The 21,123-nt window shown below is 53.2% G+C and overlaps 1 protein-coding gene and 1 long non-coding RNA gene across 6 annotated transcripts in view; one reads left to right on the forward strand and one right to left on the reverse strand.

The window, feature by feature from the left end:
* The window catches only part of Scube3 (signal peptide, CUB domain and EGF like domain containing 3), a 35,816-nt gene that overhangs the window by 8,401 nt on the left and 6,292 nt on the right, over positions 1-21,123 (reverse strand). For 2 of the 5 annotated variants that reach the window (XM_029566926.1, XM_029566925.1), the window contains exons 2-19: positions 16,339-16,461; positions 15,524-15,649; positions 12,520-12,654; positions 11,511-11,636; positions 11,206-11,322; positions 9,205-9,252; positions 7,137-7,253; positions 5,301-5,423; positions 4,779-4,895; positions 3,898-4,023; positions 3,339-3,455; positions 3,091-3,195; positions 2,708-2,824; positions 2,236-2,394; positions 1,801-2,016; positions 1,315-1,476; positions 944-1,111; positions 286-447 (exon numbers count right to left, since the gene is read on the reverse strand). In XM_029566926.1, the coding sequence (XP_029422786.1) occupies positions 286-447; positions 944-1,111; positions 1,315-1,476; positions 1,801-2,016; positions 2,236-2,394; positions 2,708-2,824; positions 3,091-3,195; positions 3,339-3,455; positions 3,898-4,023; positions 4,779-4,895; positions 5,301-5,423; positions 7,137-7,253; positions 9,205-9,252; positions 11,206-11,322; positions 11,511-11,636; positions 12,520-12,654; positions 15,524-15,649; positions 16,339-16,461 (2,364 nt within the window). The remainder of the gene's footprint in view (positions 1-285; positions 448-943; positions 1,112-1,314; positions 1,477-1,800; positions 2,017-2,235; positions 2,395-2,707; positions 2,825-3,090; positions 3,196-3,338; positions 3,456-3,897; positions 4,024-4,778; positions 4,896-5,300; positions 5,424-7,136; positions 7,254-9,204; positions 9,253-11,205; positions 11,323-11,510; positions 11,637-12,519; positions 12,655-15,523; positions 15,650-16,338; positions 16,462-21,123) is intronic. The other 3 variants (XM_008840108.2, XM_029566927.1, XM_029566928.1) reach the window with 3 other exon arrangements.
* Positions 358-19,961, forward strand: LOC103739673. Its single transcript, XR_607511.3, has 4 exons — positions 358-453; positions 8,455-8,555; positions 8,670-8,809; positions 19,569-19,961. It is a non-coding gene; the product is annotated as an uncharacterized LOC103739673 (long non-coding RNA).

A 21,123-nucleotide genomic window follows, 5' to 3' on the forward strand; every position in this document is an offset into this window, starting at 1 on the left:
AAGAGTTATAAAGCAGAGAACAGACACGTCTTAGTTCATCTACTGCTCAAACTCTGGCTCCCTCTTCTTTCCTGCCCTCTAAGCACCTTCTCATGGCACCCATCTCTGCCTGCCCATTGCCTGTCTCCAGGGAGGCTTGGCCTACAATGAAGGTGTTGGGACTGTGTGGAGACGGGACCACCCACCCACCAGCTGCTTTCTTGCTGGTTTACAACCCCATCCCGTTTTCTATGCTCATTGCTCCCAGACCTCGCTCCACTTCCCACAGCATGGCCTGCCACGTACTCTTGCACTGGGCCACACTGGTAGAACCGTCAAAGTCAGTGCTTGTATTTCCAGGACAGCGGGTGCAGAAGTTCTGACGGAAGTCTGGCTGATAGGAGCCCATGGGACAGCGGATACAGCGATGGATGCTGGTGTTGTAGTAGTGCCCTGGGGAGCACTGAACTGCAGGTAAGAGGGAGTGCAGGAGTTAAGATCGCAGAAAGGTAGGTATCTGGGCCATGGCTGGGCAGGACACATTCATCATGGAGAACTGGAGATCAAAGATGCTTAAGTTTCTTCTAGGGTCCCTACCGTCCCTAGTGGTGCCAGAATTTAAGGCCAGGGAAAACAGACTTTCCAGAGCGGGTGGCTAACAGCATTGGTCCTCTTTCTTCAGACTCTGAGCAGAGTCAAGACTTACACAGGCACTCACTTGGGGTATGGAGGGGACTATGCCACCAGTTCTCCAGAGCAGAGGGGACAGTGGGAATGTTCATTTGTACCCTCAGGTTTGGCCTAAGGGATAGCTAGGATGGCTTCTGGGAGCAGGATGGTGTGCTTGGTTAGGCTGGTTGGGGAACGATGGTAGGATAGCCTACTCAGGTCTATGCTGGGGACTCAGAATTTTTGAGAGTAGTTGGGGTCAGGGAGGCCCTAGTGAAGTGAGCAAAGCACTGACCTTTGGTGTCACAGTCCTGGAAGGAGACTGCCCCCTCATGCTTGGTGGTGAGGCTCCCGCCACAGGGGAAACACAGGGTCCGACCTGCTTCAGGTTGGTAGGTGCCACGTGGGCATGGCTGACAGGGCTTGAAACCATCTACTGAGTGCTGACCAGGTGGGCACTGACCTGCAATGAATCAAGGGCCCAACTCTGATGGGGTTGGTCCTGAGTCACCCCATAGGATCGCCCGGTTCTAGGGAACAGAGGCATACATACAGGACATCAGCTAGGACAGTGACCTGGAGCCTGGACCTGCCCTTTGGGAAATCCCATGCCCATGGGTGTCCCAGTGCCCACCCTAGCCCAGTCTTTCTTTGTTCCCCTGGCACCTGCACACGTGGTGACGTTGGTGGCTCCAAGAGGCCCGTGGGCATCACTCCCAGGGCAAAGGTCGCAGGAGAGCTGCCCTTCCCTCTCCTGGAAGGTGCCCGCTGGGCATGGCACACACTGCTCCGTCTGGCCGTGGTAATACGTTCCCTGCGGGCAGCTGACTGAGGGAGAGTCGGCCGTGCTAGCCACCCCCCCATCTCCCACCACCCAGGCCTAAGACTCCCCTTCCTACTCTTCAAGACTTGGGGAGAATCTCTGTCAAGGAACTAACAAAATCCTACTTAGAGAGATGGGGGGGTCAAGTCTGTGTGCAGAAAGGCTGCTGGCCCTGCCTGGGACCAGGGAAAGGAAAACAGTGAGCAGGAGGGTCCTAGCTGCCTCACAGGTCAAGAACTACACCTGAGGCAAAGGGTCCTGCTCTGAGTCAGGGCCAAGCTGAGCCTTCCCTACTTCCCACTCCCTTGCTTCCCAGCAAGCTCCCTTACCACACTTGGCACCTGCTTGGTGCTGCCCAGGCCTGCAGACCTCCACTAGCTCTGCTCGATCCCCAGCTACTAGGCCTGGCTTGTGGGCTAGCTCATAATCAAGGCCTGCCAGGCGTAGCAGAAACCGGTCTTGGTTGATGGACTTTCTGAGCATCTTCAGGGACCCTTTCAATCGCCGTTCCATTCGCTGTCGGAGGCAGGGCAGCCCACAGCCAGCTGATGATGGATAGTTGCATGAGTCAGAAAAGAGAGAGAAGAGAGAGTGGTCTGAGCAGGAAGGCAGAGAGGCAGTGGCAGGAGTCAGTGGGGAGGGGCATGGTAAGAGGGGCAGCCCTTGGGCTTGCTGTTACACAGGGACCCCTGGCATGGGCTCCCTCCCTTCCCTTGGGCCCATTGCTTCTGGATGCAGGCTATGTGCCCTCTCCTTTGGCCCACCTGTCGTTTCTTCAGCTCTGACCTCAGCCTCTAGTTCAAGGGTGAGCCGGGTAACCTCCTTGCCTGGAGGGGTCCGGGCCCGCCGGCCCTTGCCCTTCCGAGAGGAGTCACACTTGAGATGGATGAAGGTGACCTGGCAGTCCGAGCAGGGGGCACCACCTAGTAGAGAGGCCTTTTCAGTATCAAGCTCAGGGGCTCCTACTGCAGAGAGCACGAGTTCTCTCTCCAAACTCTCATTTCTCCACCCACCCCAAAGTGGATCTCTGCCTTAACCCTCTCCTTGTTAGTCTAGGTTATTTGATGGAAGGGAATGATGTAGAACTTCTTGGGCTGTATGCCTACAACTGTGCACCCCTTTTCTGCTCAGAGTTCAGGGTATGGGTGAGTCTCTAGAAGGAATCACTAAGCAGAGGAACTGAGGGGTGGGGTGGGGGTTGGTGGAACCCTTTCTAATGAGGTCCCCAGTCCAGACCTGGCCCCGAGATCCTGCTGGTCTCCTCTACTTTGCCTTTGTTCCTCAGGTGCAAACGACATTTGGCGTCCTTGATCTTGAAGGAGGCCCGCTGCTTAACTGATAGCACTGCAGCCTCTAGAGGGATGGGAGAAACTCAGCACAGCGTGAGGCCCCGGGTGGGGTTGCTGTGGAGGGTGGTTCAAAGCTAGGCAGCAAAGCTTGGCTGGAGAGCAGGGTTAGGGAAGCCACAGGTATTGGGTTTTAGGGGCCCAAAGGAGCTAGATAGCAAGGCTGGAGAATTTCAGCATAATATATGAGGTCCAGGAAAGTCAGGCCAGGCAGATGTATGAGAGAACTGTGAGGTTCAGGGAAGAGAGGAGGGCTTCTAGGCCAGTGCTCACCATGGCAGTGGTTGGAGGTGGTGCTGTTCCCGGGGTGGCCAACTCGGGCTGCAGCAACTTTAGGGCTGGGGGTACCACAGCTTACTGTGAAACCATTCTCGGACTCTGAAAGAAGGGGCCTATCACCACTCTGACCTGCCTCTCAAACCCCCAGTGATTGGAGGAATCCCAGGGAGCAGAGGAGCTGCTGAACAGCCCACCTTTCTTCTCTTCTCTCCCAAGCCGTCCAGTGCTGCCCTCCTACATACCTGGTAAAAACCGGGCCCGAGAGGGGCAGGTCAGGGCACAGGTATCCTTCTTGCCAGACCGATTGCAGCTGAGCATGGCTTTTGAGGTCCCAGGACTGGCCTGACATTTCACTGGCTCTAGGAAGGGGGAGCAAGGCCTGAGGATGCGTACGGATCATTCCTTCCCACTCTTCTCCCTCAGATGGTTAATACGGAGGAGGAATCAACTACTGTTGTACCCATGGAGACTGTTGAGGACAGTGTTTACCAGAACATCTGGTCTCACAGCCAGCTACACTCTCCGCCCCTTTCCCCTTAACACAGTCACATCCTGGTACAATGTACTTCTTTTTTTTTTTTTTTTTCCCTTTTTGAGACAGGGTCTCCCTGTAGCCCCAGCTGGCCTGGAACTCACTATGTAGACCAGGCTGGCCTTGAACTCAGAGATCCGCCTGCCTCTGCCTCCCGAGTGCTGGGATTAAAGGCATATGCCACCACGCCCAGCATAACTACTCTTGAGGATCCTAACCCTCCTGTGAAACAGCATTGCCAGGTCTGGCCAGCAGAGGGCACTGCGCACCTGTGCAATCCTTTCCGTTCCAATGAAGGCGGCCCTGGCCTGTTGGGCAGGTACACTGGTAGCTGCCAGGAGTGTTGATGCAACCAAAGCGGCAGCCTCCCCGGTTGATGCTGCATTCATCCACATCTACAGGAGGAGTAGAAGACAGACTGGCGACGGTGGTGGAGGAGCAGGAGGCAGGGAGTGGGGCAGTGAGGGAGGGCCTTTGGTAAGAGGCCAGGCATGCTGAGTTACACAAGGGGAGTGAGTGCCTTCCAGAGATCTGCTGTACACTTAAACATTTATTAAACAGGCAGCTCTGATGTTAAATATTCCTAACAAAAAACTGAAAGGATTCTCTGGCCTAAAAAGAGCTCAAACTTCCCTGCCTTATCTCTATCCCCAGTCAAAGAAGCCAGGAGAAAGGGGTCAAGCCAACCAGCTTTTTAAAAACCTACTCTTACCCACTCATTAGGCTGGAGACTGAGGATGGGTGTCTGGGGAGAGAGAGAGGGATGAGAGAGAGAGATTTGGGAGGCAGAAGCTGGGCATGGTAGCACATGCCTGTGAACCCAACACTTGGAAAGTAAAGGTGTTAGGGTCAGGAGTTCAAGGTCATCTTTGGCTACATAGTGAATTCAAGGCTAGCCTGGGCTACATGAGACCCTGTCTCAAACAAAAGTTTTGTTGGCAGGATGCTGTCTCTGATGCCCTGTCTCCTTGTTGGCCTTTGGAAGGTGCCTTATTCTCTCCCATTTCATCCCATTGGATGCAGATGTGGCACATCACATCCAGGGCTTAACCACGGCCACAAGCCAGCACAGGGCTCAGATATTTGGACAGTGAAGAGGTGAGGGGGCCAGGGTGGCTGGGAAGATGAGGGTGCAAACTTCCTGGCTTACCCCCACAGTGAGTGACACCATACAGCAGGTAGCCGCGATGGCAGAGGCACTGGAAGCTTCCTGGTGTGTTGACACACATGTGGTCACAGGTTCTATCGAAGGAGCACTCATCTATATCTGGAAAAGCAAGGCTTTGAGCCACTGAGTCTGACCCATGCTCAAGGACCCTAAGCACAGGACCTTGGAGTTGAAAAGGGGCCCCGGCCTGGTTCCAAATCTGACCGAACAGTGCTGCCTCATTCTCTGTACCCCTTTACTTGGAGTCCTTGTCAGGTACTAAAAGGTCTGGTACCTGTGGATCATGACCTAGGTGTGTGTGTGGCTACGCAGACCACACTCCATGTTGGGCATGGAGCTGGTCCACCAAAAGGAAAGAGAACTGCTTGCCTATCTGTGCCATAAGCCTGCCCATAGAGAGAAGCGCTACAGTGTCTACTGGGTTGCTTAGACTCAGGAGTCCCTGAAGCTCTCCTACCTCAGAACCCTCCCGGGAGCCTTTCACCTCAGGCTCAGGCCACTCACCCTGGCAGCTCCTTTCATTGATGAGAAGCTTGTAACCCTTTTTGCAGCTGCATTCAAAGCTGCCCACTGTGTTGCGGCAAATGTGGTCACAGCCCCCATTGTTCAAGCGACACTCATCTATGTCTAGGGAAGCAGAATAGAATAAAAGACAGTATTAAGGCCAGGAGCAAACAAGGAGATGAGATCCCTTCCTCACTGAGACCAGGAAAGTCAAGGAGGGCCCTAGGCCTGTCCCTCTCAATTTGGCTGTCACCCTCCTGTCTTCCTGTCTTCCCTGTTCAAGGGACCTGGCATTAGTAACACCTCCTCTTCTGGACTGAGTCCAGGGTGTGGTGGGCAGGGCTAGCTTTTCCTGACCCCTGCTCTTGTCAGGAGTGCTGAACTGGGGGCTGTGGTTATGTGGAGAGCCTGAAGGGATGCTAGAAAGGGGCAGCCTTCAGAGAGGAGGAGCTGGGGAAGAGGCTGGACAAGGAGGACTTCCAGGAGGACCCAGAAGGCTGGGCAGCTGACGGGGAGAGTAGAGGCCAGGCAGGGGGGCTGGACTGGAGCAATCTGGACAGACTCAGACCCAGGCAGTTTTCAGCACTAGAGAGAAAGGGGTGGGGGGTAAGCAGCTTCCTTCCTGAGGTCAAGTTCCCCAAACTGGTGGCAGACAGGACCCAGGCTACTCACCACTTCTGGAGGGGAGGGACTCAGAGGGCAGCCTTCCACTTCACTCAGCCTACCTGTCAACAGTCCTTTCCAGCAGGAACCCTTTCAACTCTGGCTGGCTGACCTGTTGCCCCAGCCCTCCCCCTCCTGCAGCTGTGGGGCCAAAAGACACAAAGAACCAGCCCACCACTACTTCCAATCCCTACTCCTTGTGACCAGGGGACACAGACCTGAGGAATCATTTTCAACATGGGTACCTTCCCCTTTTCTCCCCCAGATTCGGGTAACTAAGCAAAGGGGAAGCAGGATGGCCTCTGTGGGAATGTGTGTCATGACAGCTAACCCAAAAGGCCCAAAAGGTTTCAATTCAAATATATAACATTTGGGGCTAGAGAGATGGCCCAGTGGTTAAGAGCACTGGCTGCTCTTGCAGAGGGCCTAGGTTCAATTCCCAGCACCCACGTGGCAGCTAACAACTGTCCATAACTCTAGTTTCAGGGGAACCTGATGTCCTCTTCTGACCTCGGTGAGCACTGCATGACACGGGTGCACTTATATGCATGCAAGCAATACATTCATACACATAAAATAAAAAATAAATATGACAGCCCCACTGTGAGCCAGGCACTGTAAGCTGAGTCACAGCACCACGAAATAACTGGCCCAGGACACAGCATTAAGGAGGCAGAGCCGGGGTCCGAATCTGGCAGCCAGACTTCTGGCATTGTGCTTCTAACTGCTGTCTTACTGTCCCTGATGGGTATGACCCTTTTAAGGGGAGAGACTTCCTGAGCCCACTGGGATGATCTGAGGAATGCAGGTTGAAAAAGTTGCAGAACACACTTGTGACCTCAGTCAGGCACACACAAAGTCAGGGCTCAGATAGCCGTCCAGCTTAGGGACTGGAGTACATTCATTAACTTCAAGGGTTGAGACCCTTCCCCTCCACACAGGGACTGGGATGAAAGGAGGGGGACAAGAGAAGCTAGGACCAGAGGGCACCAAAGTGCTAGCTAGACGTCTGTGCCCCTGAACTGAGGTGGGAGAGGTGAGCAGGAGAACCCCGACTTTGTCCTGGGTTCTCTAGAAGAAGGGAGTTGAGAAGGTGTAGTTATGTAAGAGCTACCCCACTCCTGGTCCCCACCTCATCCCCTTGGCAGAGAGTACCATGTTCCAAGGCCTTACCTTTGCAGGTCTTTCTGTCTGGTTGCAGCATGAAGCCCACAGGGCAGCTGCAGTGGACACCAGTTGCTGCATCATGGCACTTACTGTCGCAGCCTCCGTTGTTGACAGCACAGGTCTCTGTTGAGGGAGGTGTGGGGTGATGATGGGGTTACTGGCCTAGAAGAGTGCCAGACTCAGGTAGCAAAGGCAGAGGGAAGGGTTCAGCAGGAGCATTAAGCAGTGGCTCCAGCCCCCTTCCTCCCATCCCTCCCAACACCCAGCCCCTCACAAGTGCAGCCAAGCAGTCCACTTCCCTGCCCCCTACTTGATTGAAACAAGGTGGACAGCAGTGAGGCAGGTACAAGCCAGAGCTGTCAGGCAGGAATGTGCTGAGGGGGTGGGGGAGCAGGAGAGATGAAAGCTAAGGGAGGGTTCTGCCTGCCAGTGAACAGAAGGGACAGACCAGTTTCCTTCTCCTCCTACCAACCATCTCCTAGGGAGTGGGGGGTCATGGTGGGACACTCTCCCAATAGGTTGGGTGGGAAGGGTGTCTCAAGATAGCCAAGGTATGACCAGCAATTCCTCCCCCTTCCTGACACTGCAGGACTGATGCCCAGGGCCTCAGAGGAGACAGCCATCCTGGGCCATCCACCTTTTACTCCTCCCAAGCCTTCCTTGTCCTCCACCTGGAAGTAAGCTGGCCAGTTGTTTCACTTTCCTGATGGAGAGAGAATGTAGAAGAGGAAGGACCAAAGAAGAATCCAGAAAAGGAAGGGTATTAAGAACCGAGATGAAAGGGTTCAGACCCTTCCTCAGCTAAGTCTCTCCTGGTGCTGCCTCTTGGCTGCTAAGAGGCCAGAAGGGAGTGTGAACAGCTCACGCCCTAGTTTTTGGATTCAGAGCAGGAGGAAAACAGGTTTAAACAGTTGCTTGGGAGAGTGAGTCCAAGGGAAAAGCATCAGCCCCAGTAGAGCCTGACATGGGGACAGGAATGACGTGGCCTGTCCCATACTCACACACTCCCATTGAGAGAATCCAAGGCTTCCATTGGGCATGAGAGGAAAAGAGTCAGGAAGTCAGGCCCTCCCTGTCCAATGAAGGCAACGTGCCAGGGCCCGCAAAGGAGCCCACCTCTGCCTGGGACTCCTTTCCCGGCATGTCCTGGTCCTACCGTCCAGGTCTAGAAGCAGCCCAAGAGGGCTCACCTCTACTGTTCTCACCTCAGTTTCCCTAAGGACCCCAAGCCCAGCTGCCCTTAAGAGTTTTCTGAGCACCGAATGTGGGCCACCAAGCCCTGAATAGCACAAAGGGAACAAGATCCTGTGTGGCTTTTCTGCAGGACCGAGGATGGGGCAGTACAGCTGGTGTGACACTCATCCCAGGCTGGGCAGAAGTTGGACAGAGCTGCCCACCTCTGCAGGACAGCGTTCCTCAGAGCAGGTGGGTGGCAGGAGGGCACAGCTTGTGTCCTCTGACAGGCACTGACTAGATGCTACACACTGTTTGCATAATCAGGACACCTGACGGAAGACTGTCATTCCCTTTGTTTTGCAGAAGAGTGGCTGAGGATCAGAGAGGAAGGGAGCTCACTTGAAGCTGGCTGGTGAGAACGTGGCAGAACCAGCCAAACTCCGGTCTGCTGAACCCAGCGCTATGCAGAGGCTGGTGCTGATGCTGGGTAGCGCACTAACATGGTAAGAACCCAAGAAAGACGGCTGTCAGAAAGGATGGCATCTAACCCCATCACACGCCATCTCTGGCACTGTGGACATGGCAGGGTAAGATGGTACTGGCTGAGTCTTTAGGTGCAGTGATGGAGGGGTGCAGATGACTGGGAAGGGCCAGGGTGAGAGGAGGCAGCGTGAGAGGAGGGAGCAGAAGAGGAAGGAGAAAAAACTAACAGAACAAGGAGGACAAGACCAGCATGAGCCCAGGCTGGCTCTTAGGGACTCAGGCTTCCCGTCACCTGATGGGCCCAGTGCCCATGCTGCTAGGAGACCTCTGCTGGGCATGCGGTTAGTGGGAGCCCCAGTGGGTTAGCCCTTCCCTAGCAAGCTGGTGAGAGCGAGCAGACAGCAGACATATTTACCATTAGAAACGGTCTGAGTGGGCATGTGCTGCTCTAGCCGCCTTTCCCCTGTTTGACATTGTAAAAAAGCTGTTTAGATGTGGGGCAGGCCCCACTGCAGCCCACTGGGCCCCAGGCCCTTCCCATGCCCTCCACCCTGTAGGCCCAAACCACTAGCCCCACATGGGGAGCCCTGGGATCCCCAGGCAGCCTCATTCCTCAGCCTGGTATCATCCTCAAGGAAGCCATGCGCCTACCAAGTGACTGTGAAACTGAGACACCAAGTCTCAGAGAGGGGCAGCTGTGGGTCCAGCCCCACACAGCATGGTCAGAGGCAAAGCTGGCATGCGACATCAAGTCTTGCAGCCACCTCCTGGATCCCTTTGGGCTCAACTACACTGTCTTCCCGGTCTCTCCATTCAACCTGAGCATCCTGGTGGCACCAATGACAATTCCTCCTGCCACGGCTGGTGAGGAAAATGAGCCACAAGGCAAGTAAGTTCAGTTCCCTCAGAGTAGAGAAAGTTTCAAGGAAAAGATCGCAGCCTCATCTGTCCTCCTGCCTCACTTGCTGCAGCTTAGATGGTATAGTGGGTCTTGGGTTCAAGAAGAACTCAAGCTTGATGAGGGTGTTTTCAAAAGTAGCCGTGTCTGAGGCTATCTGAACAGAAAGCCAAGAGAGCCTCGTGTCCTCTCTGGGGGACCCCAAGCTCTGTCCCAATTCATGCATCTTCTCCCTGGGGAACACATGCAGTTTCTTCTGGGGGACTTGTGATGTATGTGTCCAAGGGGTGGTGGGAGGTTTGGGAAACAGAAGAATTAGACCTCAGGAGAATCTGAAAGAAGCTGGAACCACCTGGCCAGAGAAGGCAACATGAAGACCTGAACATGTTTTAGGGTCTTTGAAGAGTTAACTGAGAGGCATCGTAGCATGAGAGTTTCCAAGTACAGAGCACTTTGGAGCCATGTATTCAGGGGTCTGGAGCAGGTGCTGGAGGGACTTCCCCGTGATGGCACCACTGCTCCCCTGCAGTGTCTGCAATTAAGGGACAGGTCTCTGGGGGCAAGGGAACATCCAGGTCTCAAGCTGAATTTGTCTTGAACACACAGGGCTTCACACAGTTACTGTGCTCACACTTCTCCCACTAGATGGACAACCCCCCCACAAACACCTGTGCCCATAGAGAAAGTGTGCCCAGCCTGGCTCCAGACCCAGCCTCACCCCGGCCAAAGCCCTCCCTTTCACTTTCCACGTCTCTCAGGGGACACCTTGTCCTGTCAGCTGAAGACCTATAGACTTAGGAGTCTGGAATTTAAGGAATTCAGTGTGTCCAGGGCACCTGGAGACAAGAAGAGGTCAAGCCTAGGAATCCAGGAAAGAGGAATCAGGTATTGAAAGGATGGAAGGATGGAGTAGGTGAGGAGTAGGCAGGCCACAGGTGGAGTGGAGGGGGCGCACTGCTGGATGTGGAAAGAAGGATGGGGCCTGGGGGTGCCAGGGTGAAGGAATAGAAAGAGTACTTGCAGAGGGGTTAGCAGAGAAAGGGAAAGAGAAGGAGATGCCTGGAGTCCTCCACTTGTCAGTTCGGGGCTGGCTGTTCCCGACAGAGCACTGTATTCCGGCCTCAGTGTCACAGTGGGGGTATCGGGCTGTGACAGCTCCCATCTCACTGGTCAACTGGGACCTTGATGTGCTGATCAGCTGACCTCCCTGGCTCTGCTCCCCCCTCTCCCCCACAGCCTTTTGTTGACCAGCACCTCTATTAATGCTTCCTAGTTTGGCAGTGCTCATCCTGGGAGGAAGAGGATGGTGAGGCTCCTGGGGAGGGCAGAGGGTCCAGTGTGCCTTTTAGTCTCCCAGAGCTGTCTCTCACTAGACCTGGCATGGTCTGGGTCTTCATTCCCTCATCAGTCACTGGTTCCAGCACCTAGACACTCTGGGTCTCCCCTCCCCAGCAGTTCCCAAAATCCCCACCCCCACCCTGTCACAAGTGGACTGACTTGTTCCCCGGCTTCACCCACCGATGCATGTCTTCCCATCGGTATGGAGCACAAACTTGATGTGGCAGCCGCACCGGGGACCCTGCTCTGTGTCATCACATGTGTGCTGGCAGCCGCCGTTACCATAGTTGCAGGTCACTGCAGAAAGGGAAGAGGCCTGTCAGCCTGCTTCTCCCTGGCGCCACAGGTCTGCACAGCTGGGAAGCCGCCTCTCTCCTTGTTGTAACCCCATCCAACACTCCCAGTCCTCTTTCCTGCCAGCCCTGCCCTCTGGCTACTGAGGCCACCCTTCTGTCCCCCGACTCTCCCACCCCCAAATGTCTCACATTTACAATCCCGTTGGTTCTTGGTGAGCTCGAAGCCAGGGCGGCATTCGCAGGCAATGCCCCCCTTGGGGGTCTCCCGGCAGATGTGGGCGCAGCCATGGTTCTTGTTCATGCAGTTCATTCCTTCTAAAAGGGAAGAGGAGAGGGATGAGATATATTGGCACCCAGAGGCCTAGATGGGGTGGAAACAGCTAGAGCCAAAGACGATATGAGGGTTCCACTAAGGCTGCCACCCAGAGGGGACTGTTCCTCCCCATGCCTGGCCTGGCTTGCCCACAGTGCTATGCCAGAGAGCAGAATGCACTTGCTGACAGTATTGATGCCAATCCAAAGAACACCTGCATGGCCACCCTGTCCTCCAGACAACCCAGTCTCATAGCTGCCAGCCATTGTGATAGATACTCGGGATTTAGGAAAAACCCAGAAAAATGCAGGGCAGGATTGCCTTCCTCGGAGGGCTTACACTGAGACTAGAAGCTGCAGGAAGATGATAGCAATCAGACCTATAAAGTGAGTGGGAATTAATTAGTACAGACAATTACTGTGCCACAGAGTGTATTAAGCTCCCACCACAGGTTGTGCTAGGTGCTGGGGACACAAAGATTAGACAGAGTTACTGCTCTCAGGTGTCACAGTTCACTGAGGGAACAAGTCACAGAACCAGACAGCATACACCCTATGCTTCTGCCTGACAACCTACCCAACACAGGCCATGGAAGGGGGCTCTGGTGAGGCCCTCCCACAGAAGCAGCTTATAGACACTCAAATGCCCACATAAAGGAACAGCATCACCTCAGGTCTGGACCAGAGAATACCCCAAAGTAGCCTCAATATATTGACCTTATCCTAAATTTATGCCCCTAGATTTTTCACTACTCCACTGTTGGTGCATGGAGCTCTTGGGCTGTGATTGAGCTTGAGGAACAGAGAAGGATCTCGAGGGTGAGATGTAGGGCATTGAGGGAAGTTGGGAAGCAAAGCCTGGGTGCCTCCCAGGTCATGGACTGACCTTCTGGCCGCTGGATACAGGTGTGTTGGTTGTCACTGAGGAAGAAGCCTTCTCGGCAGTGACACTCATAGCTGCCCATCATGTTGACACAGCTCTGCTGACAGCCACCATTGCCCTCGGCACACTCGTCCACATCTGTGCAAGACAGGTGATTGGTGGGGCCGCGGCCAGTAGGCCAGGCCCTCAGCACTGAGGACTGAGGGCTGAGGGCAGACAAGAACCCAACCCCATCGTTACCTAAGTCTGACCTCAGCAAGCAGTTCTTACCCCTTGTCAGCTAAAGCTCCACTGAATGTGAAGAGGTCACCTTAGAGGGCAGAGCTGGGGTGAGGTTGGAGGGCATCCAAACCTGGCCCACCTAGGTGAGGACTGGACCCCTCTCCCACACTGCAGAAACTGGTTCTGAGAGCAGAGCTCAGGAAGGAAGCCAGAGCAAGAGGGCAATGATGAGGACAAGGATGGAGACTGGTCACGTCAGTCAGTGTTGAGAGAACAGGGCTGGTGGCCGTGATGAGTGGCTGGGACTCAGGGAAGCTGGAAATGGCTATGCTCAGCACTGTAGCTGTGGTGCTGAAGATGGAGGGAATGGCGGGATGGGGAAAGGCAGCTGAGCCTCAAGTCCTCATGGGGCAAGGACCATTTCATGGACAGGCCACAGCCAGGGCCTTTCTCCCCTCCCCCAAGCCTGGGCTTGCTGCCATAGCCCTTAGCTTTTCTCCTATTTTGGTTTAACAAAACAAAGTCTGGCAGTGTGGCAGAGAAGGGTGGGGAGGGCTGCCAGGCCACACCCTGGATGGTAGAGGGGAAAAGTAGGCTTTTGCCCCCAAATCACCACCCCCAGAGTCAAGCTCATCTTGGGACACTCACTTCAGTGTCTTGACTCCATCTCTGTGCTGGCAGCTGCCCTCCCATTCACAGCCCTCCTCAGTCTGCTTTGGTCCAGGTAGCCTGGGTACCAGGTAGAGCAGCTAGAAGGCTCCCAAGGGCCTTCTCTGCTGCTCCATTGCCATCCTCTCTGCTAAGGTCCCTTCTGGCCCAGGACAAGGGACTCAGATCATACTCTTGCCTGAGGGATGCACCTGCTGGAAAAGCTGATGTGTGCCTTTGCCGTCTATGTGCCATCTCCTACTTTGTCTCACCCATTTTCCTGCTCTTGCCCACCTGCATTCCATCCCATCTGCTCTGGCCTAATGACTATGCTACTTTCAATAAGAGCTTTCACTTCTCCATGGGGAAACTGAGGCCCACAGTATGGACAGTTTTCTCAAGGGTTCCCTAAGAGTCAAAGGGAGGGTTGAGATTTTGAACCCTAACCCTAGATAGGTCTTTGCTCCCTTGACCCTCTCCATACCTACTCATTCTCCTGTCCCTCTGGTTGGGTCTCCTCAAAACATGTTACTGGGGAGTAAGACTTGGTGAGAGTCAAAGGCTTAGAAAGACCCAAGGAAAGCCAAAGAACTCAAGCTGATCACAGTCCTGTGAGCTCACCCTTTCCCCAGGGCCACAGCGTCTTGTTCTAGAAGAGTCTCGTGGGAGACTGGGTAGGAGAGGCAGCCATGGGGAAAGGGCCTGCTCGGGATCTGGGACCCAGGGGTGCCTGTGATGGTCACAGCTCTGTAAGGAGGTTCCTAGGCCAGTGGAACCTTGTACAAGTCATCCGTTTGGCCAGACCAGGTAGGGACCAGCCCAGCCTACTTTCTGGCCCTCATTGCCCTTCACTTCCTTTCCTGTTTCCCCTCGCTGCCAGTACCATTTCCTTTTTGGCATGACAGAGAAAGCATTTGGGAACTGGAGAGCTGGCTCAGCAGTTAAAACACTGGCTGTTCTTGCAGAGGACCCAGGTTCAGTTCCCAGCACCCACATGGCAGCTAACAACCTTCTGTAACTCCAAGTCCAGGGGCTCCACTGCCCTCTTCTGACCTCCACAGGCATTGCATGACATGGGTGCACCTGCCTACGTGCAGGCAATACACTCGTACAATATTAAAATATTTTTTTTAAAAGCATTTGGGAGAGGACCCCTGGTTTCAAATCTCAAATCCTTCTCTCTGTGGGCTTCAGATTTTTTACTTAGGGATTAAAAAAAAAAAAGCAGGGGCTGGAGAGATGGCTCAGTGGTTAAGAACACTGGTTGTTCTTGCAGAAGACCTGGGTTCGAATCCCAGCACCCACATGGCAGCTAACAACTGTCCGTAAGTCCAGTTCCAGGGGATCCGACAGCCTCTTCTGTCCTCTGCAGGCATTGCATGACACAGGTGCACTTATACACATTCAGACAATATGCACATACACATAAAATAAAAATAAATAAAATGTTTAAAAATAAAAAAAAAAAAGCAAAAACTAACTTGGTCCTAGGAAGTTTCTAAAATGACACAGACTGAAGTTGAATTCAGTTGCCTAAAGATTCCATCTGCAATCTAGCACCTCGGACAAGGAATATCAGGTCAGACCCAGGCCCAGAAAGGAAGAAGGTGAGACTAGAAAAGACAGGAAGGGCTGGGACAAAACCAGCCAACAAGGGGCAGAGGCTTCCAGGACCCAGAGCAGTAGCAGCTGCCGCCACCACCACCTTCTCCCTTGAAGCACTTGCTCCATGCTAAAGATTGCACAGGAATCTTTACATGTTCTTCTCATGATGACCTTCTGGACCCCCACTTTAGAGACGAGGAATCAGATTCCCAGGGCCTGGTTTACCTGCCTGAGGAGTGGCAGATTCAGGACCCATCTGAAGCTAAGCCATCTTCCCTCAGTGCTTTGTGTGTGGAGCTAAACCCACCATTCTTGTCCCCCAGCCCTTGCCTGGGAACACTTTCTACCAGTGTCTCCTTTGCTCTTTAGCCAGGAACAGGACTGTTCTGTCCTCACTGGTCAGCTCCGAAGGGGAGGCTGCCCTTGGCTCCCTTGGAGGAATCAGCCCTTTTTGATCACTTTCTCTGTGCCCAAGGAATGCTGAAAACACCTCTTCTCATACCCAGTGCCCTTCCAGCCCTCCCTTGCTCACCCAGACAGTTGTGGCCATCATGTGCCAGGTGGAATCCATCATAGCAGGTGCATCGGTAATTACCAGGGATGTTGACACAGTCATGTACACAGCCCGCATTGTCCTCGCGCTCACACTCATCTACGTCTTCAGGCAAAGAGAAAAAGTGGAGGTGTTTGAAGGTTGTGTGCAAATAGCTATGCCATTTTATCTTTACATTCTTAATTGTGCCATTTTATATAGAGGACTTGATTGTTTTCAAATTTTGGTGTTGCTGGTAGTGATGAGGTGGTGTCCTAGGATGAATTCCTCTCAGATCCTGAGGGACAATTGTGGTTTTCAATTTATAATGCCAGCAGGAAGCAGCCAGTGTACCCTGTCCACTGATCTCACCAATACTCAAGGCTGTACATTTAAAACAGTATCCCTAGGCTGCTCAACTTTGTACTGTTTTAACTATAGGGGGAGCATATGCTTGTTTGGGGGGGAGTTTCCCCTGGGGTACATTGTTCCCATTCTTTGAGCCTGTCATGAAGGGTCCAGGTAGAGGCGCTAATTCCAGGGACCCTTGGGGCTTAATTCCCTGATGCTGAGGTGCCCACCCCAGACAGCTACATGGCTGTGAGGCTGTGAACGTTCCAACCTGTGCCTCAGTTGGTCTGCGTGATGTGTTTGCACACATCTGAGCACAGTACCCTCTCTGGGAAGGTACCGTGTGCCTCCTTGCCAAGCAGGGGCAGAAGGCCTGCGGGAACTTTGGTGTGACCTGCTGAGGCAGCAACACTGGCTTCCACTCTCCCAAAGGCTCCTCTCTGGAGCCTTCTCCCCAGCCTTACCTTTGCAGTGTTTGCCATCCCCCGTGTACCCCGACTTGCAGATGCACTTGTATGACCGTGGGGTATTCTGGCAGATGGCATCGATGTGGCAGTGGTCAGTCCCCTCCACACACTCATCTACATCTGGCAGGGACAGAGGGGGATACGTGAGACCCTTGATTGGTGCCTCCAAAGCACGTTTTGAAGGTGTGTTTTCCGGGGGCAAAGTATCCTCTACAAGACAGAGCCAGTGTACCCCCAAAGTGTTCTCCCACATTCCTCTGATTTCAGAAATGCAGACTGTCACTTCAGGAATTCAGAAAGAATTCCTCCTCCACCACCACTGCCTCAGAAAAACCGAAGCCCCAGTGACAGCTCAACTGCCCCTGAAATACTTCTTTGACTAAAAACAAAAACCTCTTAGACTGGATAGCACACTTAATATGATTAGAAAACATTGGCCTAGTGTAAATCAGTTAACCTTTCTTAGCAGCAGGCTTATAGGGATGGAAAGAGACAGGCTCGAGGTCATTGGCCTCTGAGAAGGTGGCAACATCCAGTGGTCACTGGTAATTCTTTTTTCAGAGAGGGTCTCATGTAGCCAAGTGTGACCTAGAACTCACTATGTAGCTGAGGGTAGCCTTGAATTCCTGATTCTCCTGCCTCCACCTCTCAAATGCTGGGATTACAGGTGTGTGCACAACCATGCTGGGCTTGTCAGTTGTAATTAAGGAAGAAAGGGAGATTGGGTATCTGTGGGATCCTCATCTACCTCACCGTCCAGTGTAGAACAGACCTGTTTTACCAGGCACAGTAATGCACATCTGTAATCCGGCACTCAGGAGACTAAGGCAGAAGGATTAGAAGTTCCAGACTACATAGTGAGACCTTGTCTCAAAAAACCAGACAAAAGATCATGCCTGTTCCCACCCATCCACCATGGCATCAAGAAGCTTTGGAGGAACAAAATTCCATCTGGAAAGATTTTCCTTGGCCCGTGCTGCCAGCAAAGAGGACCAGGAGCTGGCAGGTGTTGGCACTGGCAATCTGAAGCTTGGTGAGTGCAGCTCTCCCAGTGACCTGGGCCTGTCCACCCCCCCACTTCCTTTTCGCCAACTCTAAGCATTTTAATAGGTGTGACATATGGAGCTACACTAAAGGAAGGTGCTGCAGCAGAGTGGTGGAAGTGAGGGTGGTTAAGAAAGGACCTAGGAGCCGGCATGGTGGCGCACACCTTTAATCCCAGCACTCGGGAGGCAGAGGTAGATGGATCTCTGTGAGTTCGAAGCTAGCCTGGTCTACATAGTGAGTTCCAGGACAGCTGGGGCTACAGGGAGACCCTGTCTAAAAAAAAAAAAAAAAAGGACCTAGGGAAGTCTCTGGGCAGCTTCTGCGATAAAGCTGAAGTGTGGTAGAGGAGACTGAAATGGGGTCTGTGGGCTCCATTACACTTGGGGACACAAAGGTGATTCAGCCCAGCCAGAAGGATAAAGTGCCAGGAGGCAAAAAGGGAGTTGAGGGGGTCCTTGACCCTGGCTGCACAGCAAAGCTAACTCCCCTAGAAATGCCCAAGGTTCCAAAGGTTCCAGTCAACTAGTCTGGGCTGGGGCCTTGGGCTCAGTAGTTTTCTAAAGCTTCCAGGGGATTCTAATGTACAGCCCAGGTTGGGAACCTTGTTGAGGGAGGATCTATGAACTAGAAAAACTAAAGAAAAAAACCTAGAAGCTCGCCAAGTGTAGAACTGGGATTTGGAAGCAAGAGCATCTGACTTCCAGGTGTGACATATGGGCTGCAAAGTGGGCTTGTTATCATACAGATTTTCAAGCCTTATTGTAGATCTGGTGAATCCAGATCAGTAAGGCTGTTGTAGTTTTTGACCACATGCATGAGTACACTAGTAATCTCTCCAAATACTCAGAAGCCCTATCTTGAAACAACTATTCGTCCTGTGTTCTAGTACTCCCAGAAGCACCTGGGGGCAGGCTTAGAGCATCCAGGGCTGAGAGTTCAAACTGGAAGAGCCTCACTCAGACACCCCACCTCAGATCTGGCTTTGTTTAGGTCGGCTCTCTACCTGCTCAGCTCTTCTTCCCTGCAGCTACCCACCATGCCCCGCAACTCTGAATGCTGGAAGCCTGTCTTTGCTTACTGTGCACCCCACTCAGGCTCAGTGGTCACCGGCCTGCCATCCACCCAGGATGCCATCCCAAAGTGAAAGAATAGAGGAGAGGGGTCATGGAAGACAAGCTCGTAAGCAAGGGTACAAGGGACCTTGTAGATGGCAAGAGGCTGTGTGGAGAATACAGAGGTGAGACATGTGCTGCCCAGGCCATCACCAATAGAAACTGTCCCAGATTAAAATGCAGCCGTGCCATTCTCCAGGAAGGCCAAAGACAGGGTTTCACTACATAGCACAGTCTGGCCTCAAATTCACAATCCTCCTGCTTCAGCCTCCCTAGTGCTGGGATTACAGGTGTACCCCACTATCATGGCTTCTTTCTTGCTTCTGGTCTTTAGATCCCCCAAAGATGAGGACGAAGAAGCCTCCTCAGGAGAGGCTGTGAGCATCTGATGAGATTAACTTGTGTAGATGGCCTATTTAAGTGACTGGAAGACAATAGGCTCCCAGTGCCAGAAGCCCGAGAAGTACGAAGTCTAGGGACCTACAGCAGGGGATCTGGGACTGTGCTGTCCACTGTGGTAGAAGCCACAAGTCACACGTGGCTATTTTCATTTTACTTAAGTCAGCTCCTCAGTTGCAGTAGCCGTAGGCCCAATGATCCCAGTGGACAGCACAGCATGAAGCACGCCAACATCACAGAAAGTTCGGAGGCACAGCAGAGCCCTCGGAGTTGAACAAGGAATACCCCTGGGTCCAGAACAGCACAGAAGTCGGTTTCTGCAGCTGTCTCAGAGGTGCCTGTCTAAATCTGCCGGTGCCTTGGTCCTGGTACCTCAGGCTCCCTGAGCGATCAGTTAGTTCCTCTTCCCTTTGCCTCCCATTCAGTGCTCGCCAGGGCTAGAGTGGACTGGGAAGCAGATCACAGCAAGCCCAGGTTTGCCGACTGCTGCAGGCTTTTGCTACAGTTATATCCCTCTCCCACATCTCCCTGCTCCCTGATTATCCCTCTCCAGCAGTCTGCTCTGGAAGACTTCATGTCCCACCCTGCTCCTGTTCCCTCAGCCACACCTAGCCATTCCATTCCTTCCCAGCGTCCATGTACATCTCGTTCTTCCCTCTCATACTGCAGGTCTGTCCCTCTCCAGCCACACTGCAGTCAGCTTTCCAAATCTGGTTGAATTGTCTCCCCGAAGCTCGTCTTGGTGAGGCCTGTTCCTGGTGAGCCCCTGGGCCTGGGGATCTCAGTCTCCCGTTTGCAGCTACTACTGAACCGCACTTTGAAGCTGTCTTGTGTAACATGTTCGACTTCTCATTTGGCTGAGCTCTTGTTGAAGAAGGGACCCTAAGACTGTTTGACTGAAATCTTCTGAAACAAACTAGCCTGAGGCACAGAGTAGGGAAACAGGGCCCCAAATCATACCCAGCACTTCCTCCCTTTGACGGTTCACTCTTCAAAGCTCCCTCTCAGCATACCTGCCAACCCGGAATGAGTCTTTGTAGTGACTTCATGGCACAGTCAGGCACAGCCTCAACTTAGCCTGTCTTCTCAGGGCACAGTTGTTTACCAGCTGGCAAGCCAGGGTGATGCTCTTAGGCATGGGTTGGTTTAGACTGGTGGTTCTCAATCCTGGCTGCACACTGGGATCTGGTGACCTCTGAAGACCCTTTGTTATCTAGGCATCTCTAGATCAGGACCTCCAGGGCAAGCCTGGGCTGCTGTCTCACAATGTGAACAAACGATTTGCCTTAGCTGGGAAGACTATGGGGGAAGCAACATGACAGAGTGACTGAAAGAAGAGGGTCTAGACGGACACTATGTCAGTTCTGGTGAAGGCTTAACCCGGGTCTGTGTGGTCTAGGTCAGCCTCGGAGCATACCTGACCCCACCCTAATCACAGCACCTTCCTGGAAGCTGCCACAACCATCAAAAGAGTTAACACTAAGTGTTGGGTGTCACGGTATAGATATACAGTAAGTGCTCAATAAAGGCTTGGTATTATTAATCCTCTCCAGTATGCTCCTGGATGCCTGCTAACAGTGCTGTGAGCTTCTAGACGCCATGGCTTCTGGACATTGGAAACTCAAGCTGCTGCTGGTAGAGAATCCGGCCACTCAGCAAATGGATACTGGGGGCCTACTGTAACAGGGCAAGCACTATCCCAGGTCTTGGACCTTTGACAAGATAGACTAATGGTACACTGAAGGCATTTGTACATATCAGTCAAACAGGTGGGTGGATGAGACCCTCACCTGGGGCATAGCACAGAGAGGAAGCCTGTTTCTTTACCTTCCTGTAACCTCACAACCATTCTGGGTGGAGGGGAGTCCTAGGGAGTTTAGTCTGAAGAGTAGTGGGTTAGGGAAACAGCTCAGTGGGTAAAGCATTTCCCTACAAGTGTGAAGACATGAGCATGCATCCCCAGGACACACATGAAGCTGGAACACGTCTGTAATCCCAGCACCCTTACAGCAAGATGGGAGGCAGAGCCAGGAGCGGCCCTAGAAATTTGCAAGCCAGCTAGCCTGGGGTATGAAATGACCAACAAGAGATCCTGCCTAAAACAAGGTAGAGGGTAAGGACTGACACCTGAGGTGGTGCCCTGCCTCCGCATGTATGCTGTGACATGTATGTGCCCCCCCAGAGAGAGAGAGAGAGAGAGAGAGAGAGAGAGAGAGAGAGAGAG

This window comes from Nannospalax galili, unplaced genomic scaffold, assembly GCF_000622305.1.
Source record: "Nannospalax galili isolate Female #2095 unplaced genomic scaffold, S.galili_v1.0 scaffold538, whole genome shotgun sequence".
Taxonomy (NCBI): Eukaryota; Metazoa; Chordata; class Mammalia; order Rodentia; family Spalacidae; genus Nannospalax; species Nannospalax galili.